Genomic DNA, 13,402 nt, shown 5'->3' on the forward strand with positions numbered 1-13,402 from the left:
AAACAGAAAATCAGAACATATGTTAGATGTGACCGTTACCTTATGAAGACTGTTACCTTTAGGCAGTAGTAGATATAACCAACTATCTTCTACAATTCAGACATTGTTCTACTCTTGAAAACACATGAAAAGTATACATACAAAAGTATGGAGGCAAACAACAATCTTGTTAGCGGTTGGGTCTGCAACCTAGACCTAACCTTTCTAGGTTAACCACTGGCAAAGGTCCAGCGAATCGCCACTAAAGATGAGGATCGTCTCGTAACAAGACAGGGAACATTATTTACATTCACCTATCTTATGTGAAACTGTTAACGCTGATTTAAAAAGTGTTAGTGTCGTGGTACGTGAATTTGGATCAACAGTAGCGGAGCTGGACACAGTCAAACAGTTTTCACAGTTTTTAATGTGCAACAGAAAAACACCGCTGGCTAAGACGTAACACAAAAAAACAGCTCTCAAAAAACAAAAGGCGGAGGAGACGGCTGTCCTCAGCGTGATGGGCGAAGGAACCAGAACCGGAGGCTGCGACCCACAGGAGACAGAAACCACGAGGAGACTTTAGTGAGGTGACTGGGAATAATCTGGCGACGAGGTGGAGGAATGACCAGTGTTTTATGGCCATGGCCTACTGGTATCCTTTCAGTACTTCTATGTGTGCCATGATGCTGCACACACATTAAGAGGTCAATCATGTAGCTGGAGAATCAATGAAATCCTATTCAAAGTCACAGGAGTTTGCTTCTCTTCTTCTTTGCATTTGAATTTTTAGTTCATCTGCAGCAAGACAACTGATCCAGATACTCCTCGCTGTACAGAGACTGAATAAGTGCTCTACTTTGTTTATTCAGGAGACAAAAGTGAATATTCCAGGGGTAAGATATGACTCTTCCCCGAGTGCACTGATGTTGTTTACTCAGATATGTGTATGTAAGGAGAACATCCAGGCTCACTTTTTCTCCTTACAGCACAAAAACACAATACAGTAGATATGAATGCTTACTAAGTCAGAAATGTGTTTTGCATACTGATATTGTAGCTTTCAGTTGAATGACCATGAATGAGCCATAGAGAGAGTTTAACAATAATCCTGTGATCAGGCTTTGTAAGCAGATCCTGGATCCTTTCTTCCTGGCCAATTTAACTCCTACTGTCAACTCCTGAAACTGACCTTTAATGATTGGGAATTCTATTGGACCGATTGTTTATTCAAGGGAAGACTTAAATTCTGTTGTGGCTCTTTGACAGCCCAGGGGAAAGAGATCAAAGTTTCCCTTAAGGTGCTTTGCCCTTTTTCACATTTTTCCTCTTGCTGTATCACAAAGACTAGGAAAGTGTTGCTGAAGTGAAGAAAAGCAAAAGGAAGGAGGAACAGCACAAACGGTATCTTTTATGGAGATGCACATTTAACATGGGTTGAGGCTTGACCGCTGTGTTCATGTACTGCTTTGACATGAATTATTCAGCTGTCAATTATTCTGGGTCAAGAAGCAGATCAGCGTCATAAAGGGTGATTTAAATAATTTTAATGAAGAGGTTTTATGACCCTGGTGTTGGACACTATATTGACTGATTGTGATGTGTCAGTTTCACTTCATTACTTGACTGTGCAGAGAGCGCACTGCTCTGTAATACCGTCCAGCCAACCCATAAATTAGGTTCACAGTATATATTAAGAATACTTTTTTCCTAAGTCTGTTGTGCTAACAAAATAATCACTTCCTGGATTATGTTCAGAGGCAATTTTAAGTGAATGGACAAATACATTTATCTATTGCAGCAGTGCTGCAGGGAGGGCACAGAAGGCTCAGGACTGTGACACCAGAGAATGGGGTTCATGTCTACAGTCCTGTTTTTGGTTAGGTTTAGGCTACAAAGCATTTTGGTTCATGGTTAGGTTGTGGTTTTGGTTAAATGTTAATAAACACACTGTGTCTGTAGTCACTGTTGACCTCTTTTGTATTCAGCTAGATCATGATCTTCCCCAAACCTTAACCATGTGCAGTGAGTGACTAAATATTGAAATAAAAAGGTAAATAATGCTGTAGTCACCACATGATATTGCATGACAAGTTTGGATATTTTGGCGTAAAAAAATTAAATATATTGTCAGTGCACATTTTACTGATACGTTCAGTATGAGCATTTTTCCCATTATGTTAATAGATAACATAATCTGACCAGCATTATGTTTCCTATATTTTTTATGCAAAAATATATTTTCTGATGCAAATTAGTTGTATATAAATGTAATATCTAAGAGACAGAGAAGGTCCAGCTAAGGAATCCAATAATGTGCGCAGCCATATTCATTTAATGTGGCTGAGTACATTTCTAGGTTTAAGTTCAGTAGAGCTGGGCATGAGGTTACCAAATTTTATGTACAATTCTAAGATGTAAGTAGGGGAATTATTTGTTTTTATATCAAAATCTCTCTTACACACGCACGCACACACACACACACACACACACACACACACACACACACACTATCCAAAAAAGAAATCAAGATAGACAATGTGATACACAATGACCAGGTGTTTGGATGTGTGAATATACTGTGGGTGGGTTTGAACTTCTCTCTTAAGCTCTCTTTTTTTCTTCCTTCACACAACTCCTTTTAGTGAGTACAATCAGTTTTAACACCAGAAATGCTTGTGAGGGTAGATTGTCTGACAGTGAGTGTTATCTCCATTGATATGATTTGAATGTCAAGGTGACAAACAATTCAAACAAATTCTTGGGGATCAAGGAGGCAGTGGGATGTCGCCAGGAGGAGGTTATGACTGCAGGCTTTCAGGCAACCTTTGTGTGTGGCTGTTCAGGTTTCTTAATTAGAGTGTTGCTGAGTCTTGATTTTGGTTGAAGCTTCATCCCACTTGTTACAGGTACATTTTCACACTGGTCACACGTGTTTCAGCACATTGTATTAATTCCAACAGTTGCATGTATTTCTGTATGCCTATATCATTATTTCATTCTAATCTGAATATTTAATATGAGGATTGAGGAATGAGTCCAAAGTCAGCAAAGCACAGTCTTACTATAACAGTTCTTGGCAAGTAAAACTATATTTCAGTCTTGAAATTTGAATACCTTTTTTTAAGTTCATTTTTTTTATATATATAGCACCAAATCACAACAAAAGTTGCCTGAGAACACTTTTCATATATATGCATGGATGGATGGATGGATGGATGGATGGATGGATGGATGGATGGATGGATGGATGGATGGATCCACAGGAGAGGAGCTTGATAGCTTAAGGCTCTGGCTTCCATTCTGCTTTTACAGACTTTAGGAACCACAAGTAAACCTGCATTCTGGATGTAAAAATATTTGGGCTATAGCAAATGATTATTTTCATTATGGATTAATTTCACGATACACTGCTTGATTAATCATTAGTTTCAGAGCCTTAGGTGACATCTTAAAATGTCTTGTTTTATCCTAGCTAAAGAGAAAACTCAAAAATATTAATTTTACAGTGATTACGAAGAAAAGCAAAAAATCCTCTCATTGGAACAGGTGGATCTAAAGAATGTTTGGCCTTATTTCAGTGTTTTTGTTTGAAATATTATTAAAACAAAGTGTGCAAGCAAAAAAAACAAAACATTTAATTCACATTTTTGACTGTTGAAGAAAATAAGATTTTTACACCAAACTGGCACTGCTGACTGATATATATTTTCAATGCTGTCTCGTCCTGCAGCATCTGTCATGTTGCATACACACATCTGATTTACTTGGTGCTAAAGAAACTGATAAAACACACTGCTCACCCAGAGCCTATACTGCACATTACCTTTGACATCTTCTAGCAGCAGGTTGATGACAGTCTGAATCATAATTTTTCTGGGAGATTTAACATCCAATGTGTCTAATTCTGTGTGAAGAGCTAGCAAGGTGCTACTGTAGGTGGGAGGAGGCACAGCTACAATAAACCCTGATTGTTTGAAGTAGATAGCTATTAGCTGGCAAAGAGTGGGAACTATTAAGGTGGAAATGAAGCATTGTTAAAGAAACATAAGACTTCCCTCAGTGGATGATGGCCTCCTGAAGGCGTCTCAGATTAGTTCTCACAGGTGCACTTGGGAGGGAAGCGCTGATCATTACACTGGGGGAATTATAGGGGCTCATCAAATCTCCTCAGGAATGAATATTAAGTCTTATTACAAGGAGGATAGGGAGGGAAGAAGCCAATGATGTGAGCAATTTATGAGAATTGTTTGGGTTTTACTGCTTGCCATTTTACAAGTTTTCAGTCTGCCTATTGACTCACAGTGATGTAAAAGCAGTAATGCATTGCTCCGCATAAAGAAAATGTTAAAAAGAGATATGCTAAAACTCAGCATTGAAAGATTGAGTAACTGTTTGAGAGAATGTTCCTGTGTCCTCCCAGAAGCATGAGACAGGTTCTCTCTTCCTTGATGTAAGACTGAAGTACAGTGAATCAGAACAGTGAACAGTGAGAGATAAAGAGGGTGAATGAATTACAGATTTATTTTCTGGCTATGAAGTTATGCTTTCTCCTGTCAAAATCATTGTAGCTCTGTAAACTAAAACCTGCATTTCAAGATAGTTAAACAAGTAACAAGGTATTGACAAACTTCTTTTGAAAGTATCTTCTTTTAAGTTAAGAAATATGGTTGTTGGGCAGTATATTGTCATATGTGCATTCATAATGCTGCTGCATACTGCTGCACAAGCTGCAAAAGCTTCCAAAGTTTGATTGCTAGTTAGACAAAGTGGGCATCTTTCCCGGGACCTTTGCTTCACTGTGTGGCAATTCGATTGTGGTGATTTGATTGATTTTAAATTTATTTGGTATCATGCACACTAAAGTACAATGCAACTAAAAAGATAAGGGCCTTAAGTTGGCTTCTGCATTATTATTTTTGTAAGTGGGCCCAAATCAAAATCTAGTTAGAAGATGCTTATTATTCCAGTTGATGGTATGCTCACATGGTGCATATTGCTTAATCTTTTTTCAAAATTTTTTCAAATAAAAATAAGACTTTATTGATACCATGTTAGGAAAATGCACTTGCTACAGCAAGAATAAAAACAGGTAGAAAACACGAATAAAGAGACAATAAAAAAAGATACAAAATAAAATCAACTATTTTTGTACATTATGTGTACATTATATAATAATAATATAATAGTAGAAACGATATTGCCTTGGCTCAATTTCACAGTAGATTTTGAAATTCTTCTGAATGAAATATGAATAATAAATACAGTGTCTTTGTATGATTGCACAGAAAACAATATATAGCAATATATAATATATAAAACAAATATAAAAATATGTAATATTGTACAAGATGAATTGTAATTAATACATTTACCAGAAACCCTGCAGTGGTGTGTTCATATATGAGGTGGCCCAAGTGGGGCACTGACTAATGCAGGGATGTCATGAAGTACTATGTATACGTACAGACACACACCTCAGAATAGCATTAACTAACCATTTCTGTCTTCAATCTACAATCTACTTCTAGATACAATCTAGATCTTCAATCTACTTTAATTACTAACATTACAGTATCTTACTGACATACAAATCATATATTCCAAATGTGATAATAAGCTTTGATACTTCCATACATGCTTAAAATACACTTTCCATAGGAAGTGGATTGGTTGGGGGTCTACTGTGATATTAATAAGGAAGTGCAGTTAACAAGGAATTGCAATAATCCAGCCTGGAAGTAACAAATGTGTGGACTAGTTTTTCTGCATCATTTTGAGACAGGATGTGCTACATTGTGTGGGTGAAAAAAGGCACTCCTTGAAATTTGTTTGACACAAGATAACACTTTATTAATCCCCATGTTGGAAATTTGGGTGTTACAGGCACCAGCATCAGTATCAGAAATCTAAAAAGACATAGAAAGGACTAAAATCTGATCACAGACTAAAGTCTGATCACAGTTGGAATGAAGGACCTCCGGTAGTGTTCCTTCTTACAGAGTGAATGCAGCAGTCTGTTGCTGGAAGTGCTGCTTTGGGCCACCACCATCTCATGCAGTGGGTGGAATGGGTTGTCCATGATTGATGCTACCTAACATCCTTCTCTCACCCACCTCCTCCAGAGGGCCTGACTAGTTTGTTCAGTCTTTTCCTGTCCCTCTCAGAGCTTCCACAAGCAGATGCCACCACAGAGTCATAAAATGCTTTTAACAGTATCCTACATACTCCAAAGGACCTCAGTCTTCTCAGCAGGTGGAGACGACTTTGGGACTTTCTGTACAGGACATTTGTGTTGTTTGTCAGTCCAGTTTGTTGTTGAGGACACCTGGGTATTTGTAATCCCCCACAATTTCAATGTCCAAGACCTGGATGTTCACTGGTGCAGACTGTGGTACCTTCCTTTGGAAATCAATTACCATCTCCCTTGTTTTGCTCATGTTTATGTGCAGGCACTTCAGTTCACCCCAGTTGACAAAGTTGATTATGATCTCCCTGTATTCCTGTTTGTTCCCCTGTGATACACGTCCAACTGTAGCTGTAGGATGTGGCAGCTGTTGGTGTTGTGTCTGAAATCTGATGTGTAGAGGGTGAAGAGGAAAGGGCAGAGCACTGTGCCCTGTGGAGCCCCTGTGCTGCAATCCATCACATCTGACACGCAGTCACGAAGCCTCACATACTGTGATCTGTTGGTCAGGTAGTCCACACAGTCAGGTGGCAGTCAACTCCAGAGAGACTTCAGCTCATTCAAAACTCTGCAGCTCGACTACTAACCAGAACCAAGAGGAGAGTGTTACGGAATCGTGTGGCAAAAAACACAGCCAGGACCCAGGATGCAGAGACTGAGAAACACAGTTTATTAATTAAATACTAAACTAAAGCCAATAGGCACTAATTTGGAAAGAACAAAAAATCACCTTGATAGGGAAAAAACGGTTCAATAACTAATGACAAGAAAAACTCAAGAGACGCTGGAGCTGGGAGCAAGGAAGGAGGCTAGGTAGACAGCGTGGTGAGCAGACCAAGAAATCTTCCAGCACTGAGCAGGTGGAAGAGCTGGCTGGAAGAGCTGGCGGCTGAAGAGCTGATGCCGCTCAGGTGGCCAGGAGATCGACCCCGCCCCCTTCCACGCTCCAGCGCTGCAGGGAAAGGAGAGTGAGAGGAGAAAGGAGAAACAGAGGGAGGAGGACAAAACACAGGCACGGCGAAAACCAAGAAAGTGCACAAAATCAAGACCATGACAGAGAGAGCACATCAGTCCAGTTTTAGCTGCTCTGTACTGGCTTCCTGTGACATTCAGGATTGATTTTAAGATCCCCCTGCTCATATACAAAACCCTTAGTGGACTAGGACCCAGCTACATTGCTAACTCCCTCATTGGAATCATCTGCTGCTGGTTTATTGGAGGTTTCCAGCAACAGTCAAAAGAAATTTGGGGATGCAGCCTTTGCCCATTATGCCCCAAAACTGTAGAACACACTACCAACAGATACCAGGGAAGCCAGCTCACTGAATACTTTCAAAAGAGAGCTAATAACTTATCTCTTCACTTAGCCTTTCACTAGCTATGACTTAATAATAACAGGTCTGAAACTTTATATTTATTTCAGTCTTATTTTACATTCATTTTAATCTGTTTTTATGTCCATTATGTTGTTTTTATGTAGAGCACCCACTTGGTGCATGTGATTTCTTTCTTGTAAAGTACTTTGAGCTGCATTTCCTATATGAAATGTGCCATCCATCCATCCATCCATCCATCCATTCATCCATCCATCCATTTTCTATACAGCCTATCCCTTTCTTGGTTGCGGGGGGGCTGGAGCCTATCCCAGCTGTCGACGGACGAAAGGCGGGGTACACCCTAAGCCGGTCGCCAGCTGATCGCAGGGCAACATATACGGACATACAACCATTCACGCTCACACTCACACCTAGGGGCAATTTAGAGTCACCAATTAACCTAATGAGCATGTTTTTGGTCTGTGGGAGGAAGCCGGAGTGTCTGGAGAGAACCTACACATGCACGGGAAGAACATGCAAACTTCACACAGAAAGGCCCCGTCCGACCCGGGGATCGAACCGGCGACCTTCTTGCTGTGAGGCACGCGCACTACCTGCTGCTCCACCGTGCCATCCATGTGCCATACAAATGAAGTTTATTATTATTATTATTATCATAAAGTTTGGTTGACCGATCAAACCGTTGGATAAGGCCCTGTCTCCACCAGGCACACAGCTGTTCATGATTTAGGATAATGGGGTGGCACCTGGGGTGGCCAATCAAATTTCAAGTGGGGCCCATGCCATCCTGCACCACCCTACCCAGACATGCCCCCGATGCAGAGTTGTCCTCTATGTGGTATCTACCTGGTATTAAAGGCAACAAGGGATTTCCATAAATAATGTGCAGTGGGTGAAAAGAATGAGCTCTAGGGCCCAGACATGCACTTCTTTGTTTAATGCATCCTGACACCTGCACCTGGCTCTTCATCTGGCTTTAGACATGATTTTTGAAGGAAAATTGAAAAATTTTGTTTGATGATTACACATTAAATCATCGATGATAACACAGTTAAGTCTCATACATTATTTCAATTGTAATCCCTCAACATACAACATGCAATTCATTGGCCATGTTGGAAAATTTACAGAGAAAAAAAAAAAAACATCAAAAAAACCCTACATTTAAAGATTCAATAGCGTTGTTTGTTCTATCACCAGAAGGAATTGAAAGTCAAAAAGACAAGAATATAGGAAAATAATTAGCATTTTGATTGTCAAGTAAAAAGGTTGCATGTCACATTGTTGAATCTGTTAGATATTGGTAGAAAATGGCTGTTTTTGCATTTGTGTTTTGTTTTTGTTTTTTTCTTTGGCTTGAAGTCTTCTTGGCCTGTGTTATGACAGTGACTGGATGCTTGCTATAGCACCATTCTCCATCATTAACCAATTGAAAATGGAATTGGCAGTGTTTTAGGGCTATGGGTGGAGAGGTTTGGGGCCAGAGCAGGGAAGAGGCAGGAGAGAGATGCCAAAACCCTCTGCACCTGCATGGCCAAGTGATTATTGAGTCTGTGGCATGAATCAAAGTTCATCTAAGCACATCTATAATTCTCTTTCATTCTCTTTCAGCCTCTACCTCCGAGGATGGTCTTTCTCTCACCCTGGGGGGAAATCCAGAGAGCAGGGCTAGCCTGTATTCCACCACCCAGGACTCGGTCAGGAGGCTCCCCGTGGTCACCACAGTCTCACCTGTCAACGTTCTCAACCACCACCCCGTCTACCGGAATCCCCCACAACACCAGAACCCATCCGATCCTCACAGTCGATCAAACTACTTTGAAGACAGTGGGGGATCCACCTCACACCCCAGCTCCCAGTCCACCTTCTCCACCTTGCCATCTGGGACTCCACTGGATAATGGTAATAAAAGGGACTCAGGTGAGAGCGCTGAAATGTCCAACATGCAAACAACTCTTGTAATGCACGCATTAGCTGACACCTCTCACTCCAACAACCACGTTCCAGTCACCATCACAGTTTTAAAAGGTCGAGAACATGCTGACATCCTCCCCTCTGCTGCAAGGGAGAAAGATGTAGTGAGGACTGATCAACCTGAGCTGAAGCAGAAAAAGTGGCCTGGCAACAAGGGAGAGAAGACAACCACGACCGCCATCACCACCACCACTACCATTACCACCACCACCACCACCACCTTGCAGAGTCCAAGTAAGAACAGTATTATAATGCCTTTTTAGATGTACTATATACCATAACAATTATATGAAGGTTTGAAAATAGTTATATTGGAAAATATTGTGTATTTCAAAAAGTGCTATTGTGTGCATGCAGATGTGTGTGTCTAGGGTAGTGTGTGGGTTGACAGGTGAGCCAGTTGTGAAATGTTGTGATTGGAGTCAATGAAAACTGGAAAATAGAGTTTTATTTCACTGGAGTGATTTATTCTGATCTGGATAATGTCTTCATTATCTAAATTTATTTAGAAATGTGGATCAATCAAAATATGAAATCTTAAAGGAAGACAACAATATTATAGTTTATGTGAACACGTACTAACATGTTTTAAATTAATGTAAATCAGTGGGGCTGCTTTTGTATGATAAATCATCAAATAAATCATTTTAGCATAAGACTGACATATACTGTATGTTTTGTGTCTTACTCATGACATAATTTTGCACCCGTGGAATCAATTGCCTTTATTTGTGAGTATTTAAGACATTTATCACAAAATAAGCCATAATATGTGTTTTGTCTCCTTTAATTATCCTCACCTAGTCAGATTCTAAGATATTAATTCTCCAAGATCCACATATCTCAAATAACCACACCATTTACATACAATATATTCTGGTGGCCTTTAAATGCCATTATGTGGCCGAGTGATGCCAACATATTTCATCCTCCATACCTCCAGTTTGTAACACAAGCTTTCTTTGGAAAATTTGTACTCTCGAGCTGGATCTAACTCTGATGACATAATCAGGGTTTATTACTTTCACTGAGAGGTGCATTGTACCTGCATGGATTACAGGTTGCATTCGGAAACAGGGCATCACTCACTGGCTGTGATGAGACATTAGGGAATCAGAACAAATCAGAAATATGAAATGACCATTTATCTGATTAGTAATTTAGAATTTTTCTTTTGTAACGTTGTCTCATTATGGGATGTTTGAGTGAAAGCTGATGTATAAATGTAGGTATGGCTGAGTTGGACAACATAGCTTCGTGACATTCTCAGTAGGGCTATACAAGTGGATTTGTTTGTTTGTTTTAGCAATGTGACTGTAACTTCAGTTGGGGACAAAAGTCCACCCACCTATGACCTTAGTCACTGTATCAAGTCAAATCAAAATGAATGTAACGCATAAAGTAAAAATTTATTTAAATATGAATCAACTACAATCCTTAAAAACAGAGATACATCCTAACATTTGTCTGATGTACACACAGTGGTCCTCTCTCTTATGAGACTTTACCAAAGGATGTTTTTTTTCTCTTTTGGGTGCACCCAGGCTGTCCCAGGCAGGCACTCTCAACTAATATCTTCTCTATTTGAATCTGTCACAATGACATAGCCATGGGGCTGACATAAATTACAACAGCATCAGTACATCACTAACCTTTAATCAAGAGGTCCAAACAAAGACAACAGTACTTTCTTAGAGGAATTTGCAAGGCAGGAAGAGCAAGTTGGGAGCGGCTTTATTAATCAGCTGATCTGTGTGCAGAGTGATGGCAGGTCAAAGCGCAGACAGGCAGTACTGTACACAAAATTCCACTTTAACACAGACATCCAGGCACAAGGTGAATGACAACACTGTAGCACAGCAAAAATGCTGGAGTGGACACTCCCTGAGGTGAAGTGCTGAGGGGCCAGAGAGAGAATGTTCTTCTCCATAAAGAAGCACTTCAGCAAAAGTTTACTCTTTAGCTCAGAGAGAGGGAAGGATGAAGGTGGTGGAGCAGAAACCCCCAAAGGCAACTAGGAAATATTCTGTCCTCAGCTGTCCAATTGCAGGGCTGAGCTGCTTAGAAAGGCAACCAGAGAGTGTCTATGTGTGTTTGTAGCAGTGTCTGTACCTATACATACAGTAAGTGCAATAGCGTTCCGCTGATGTATACTTGTTTTGTCATCCTCGCTTTTCCTAAACAAGACTAATACTGCAAAAACTTCTAGCACATGATATGTGATCTGTATCTGGATATTTGACCTGGATTAGGGAAAACTCACATTAATGCACAAGTAAATACATGCAGAGTGCGTGGCAGTCAGACTATTTGTCAAAAAACTATTGATTAGTGCTTCCTGTGCAAAGGAAAAATAAGCAGAGCCTGTGCAGCAGCATTGGTGCAGGAGGCTATTGAAGGACCTCGGACTTGGGAGACAAGACACATAACCAACAAGTCAGTTTTATTTGTATGACCCGAAATCCTGGTTGAGGATATCTGGTTGCAATTGAAATGCTGTGAACATGAGACAATTGGTAGGAGAGAGTGATTAGAAATACAATTATTGGCAGATCATGTTTCTGTGTCTCTTGGGCATGCGAATGTTCGTCAGATGTGTTATCTTTCCCCCTGTGTGATACACTAAGATCCATGTGACATACTGTATCTTACAAAAAGCATGACTTTGACCCATGTATGGGTGAGCCTCCTCCCATTTGTTGAGATACTTTTAGTATCTCCAGCAGGTACTCCATCCCTCTCACATTCATCTTTCTAGTTCTTGTTCTTGTTTTATTTGTGGGTGCAGTTTGGGTGAATAACTTCTTGTTACTAGAAGTTACAGCTAATGTTGTACATACTGCCACTTGCCGTAACAGAGGGGAACGTATGAAACACATTCAATAGGGAGTTATGCCTCATCAATGTTACAGCCATCCTTTTTTTTTGTTTTGTTTCAAAAGGTTAATATACAGGAAATTTACAAGAAAATATTTAAACATGGGAGAGAAGGGTAAAATATGGGCAAATCCAGGAAAAAATGGGAGTGTTGATAGGTCTGTGTTAATTTAAGGGAAGGTACATGGTTTAAAGAAACTAAAAGGCGAGAGTTTTTGTTGTCTCATGGTGCAGTACCATGTCAAGAGGCTTTCATTGTTGCCATGAATAAAATGATGAGGGGAAAAACAATCACGACTGGCATGACAGTAACTTTAGCTTGCATAGAGTAGTACTCAAATCTGGAATATGAAGAAGTGTGTGTGTGTGTGTGTGTGTGTGTGTGTGTGTGTGTGTGTGTGTGTGTGTGTGTGTGCGTGTGTGTGCGTGTGTGTGCGTGTGTGTGTGTGTGTGTGTGTGTGCGTGTGTGTGTGCGTGTGTGTGCGTGTGTGTGTGTGTGTGTGTGTGTGTGTGTGTGTGTGTGTGTGTGTGGACAGTTTTGGAAAGTGATAACATTTTGGTCGGTCCTCACAACTTCTAAGGGCTGCTTGAGGGTTCAGTTCTAATGCTTTAGGTTTAGATTAGGGTTAGGTTAAGTGTTAGGTTAGGCATTTCGTTGTGGTTAGGGTAACAGGCTACGGGATGTATTATGCCAATGACTGTCCTCACAAGGATACAAGTAGTTATGTGTGTGTATGTGTCCTCATTACTTCCATCAGAATCATTTATATGCTGCTATTTGTCCCTGCAGTTTCTTGCCAGCTCAACCTGACTGGGCCAGAAGGATACATAGAGGCTCCACCACAGTCCAGCTCTGCTTTTCACTCCACTGTAGACTGCACCTACATCATCACTGTTTATATGAGCTATGGAGTGGAAGTCCAGGTAAGAGCCAGACAAACATCCATCCAGCATAGGTTGTTCTCTTGATACTTTGCAGCAAGACTGATGCCAAGATAAATGTTCATAGAACACATCATAGGCTGGCTCCGGTGGCTTCACTGTTATG

At 40.4% G+C, this 13,402-nt stretch overlaps 1 protein-coding gene across 2 annotated transcripts in view; it reads left to right on the top strand.

Moving 5' to 3' along the window:
* sez6b (seizure related 6 homolog b) overlaps positions 1-13,402 on the top strand; it is a 286,279-nt gene that overhangs the window by 87,336 nt on the left and 185,541 nt on the right. For both annotated transcript variants that reach the window (XR_011602460.1, XM_070970052.1), the window contains exons 2-3: positions 9,115-9,711; positions 13,145-13,278. Coding sequence is in view for 1 of the 2 variants with exons in the window: in XM_070970052.1 (XP_070826153.1) it covers positions 9,115-9,711; positions 13,145-13,278 (731 nt within the window). In the remaining variant the exon portion in view is untranslated. The remainder of the gene's footprint in view (positions 1-9,114; positions 9,712-13,144; positions 13,279-13,402) is intronic.

The sequence above is a fragment of the Chaetodon trifascialis genome, chromosome 9 (genome assembly GCF_039877785.1).
Source record: "Chaetodon trifascialis isolate fChaTrf1 chromosome 9, fChaTrf1.hap1, whole genome shotgun sequence".
Classification (NCBI taxonomy): Eukaryota; Metazoa; Chordata; class Actinopteri; order Chaetodontiformes; family Chaetodontidae; genus Chaetodon; species Chaetodon trifascialis.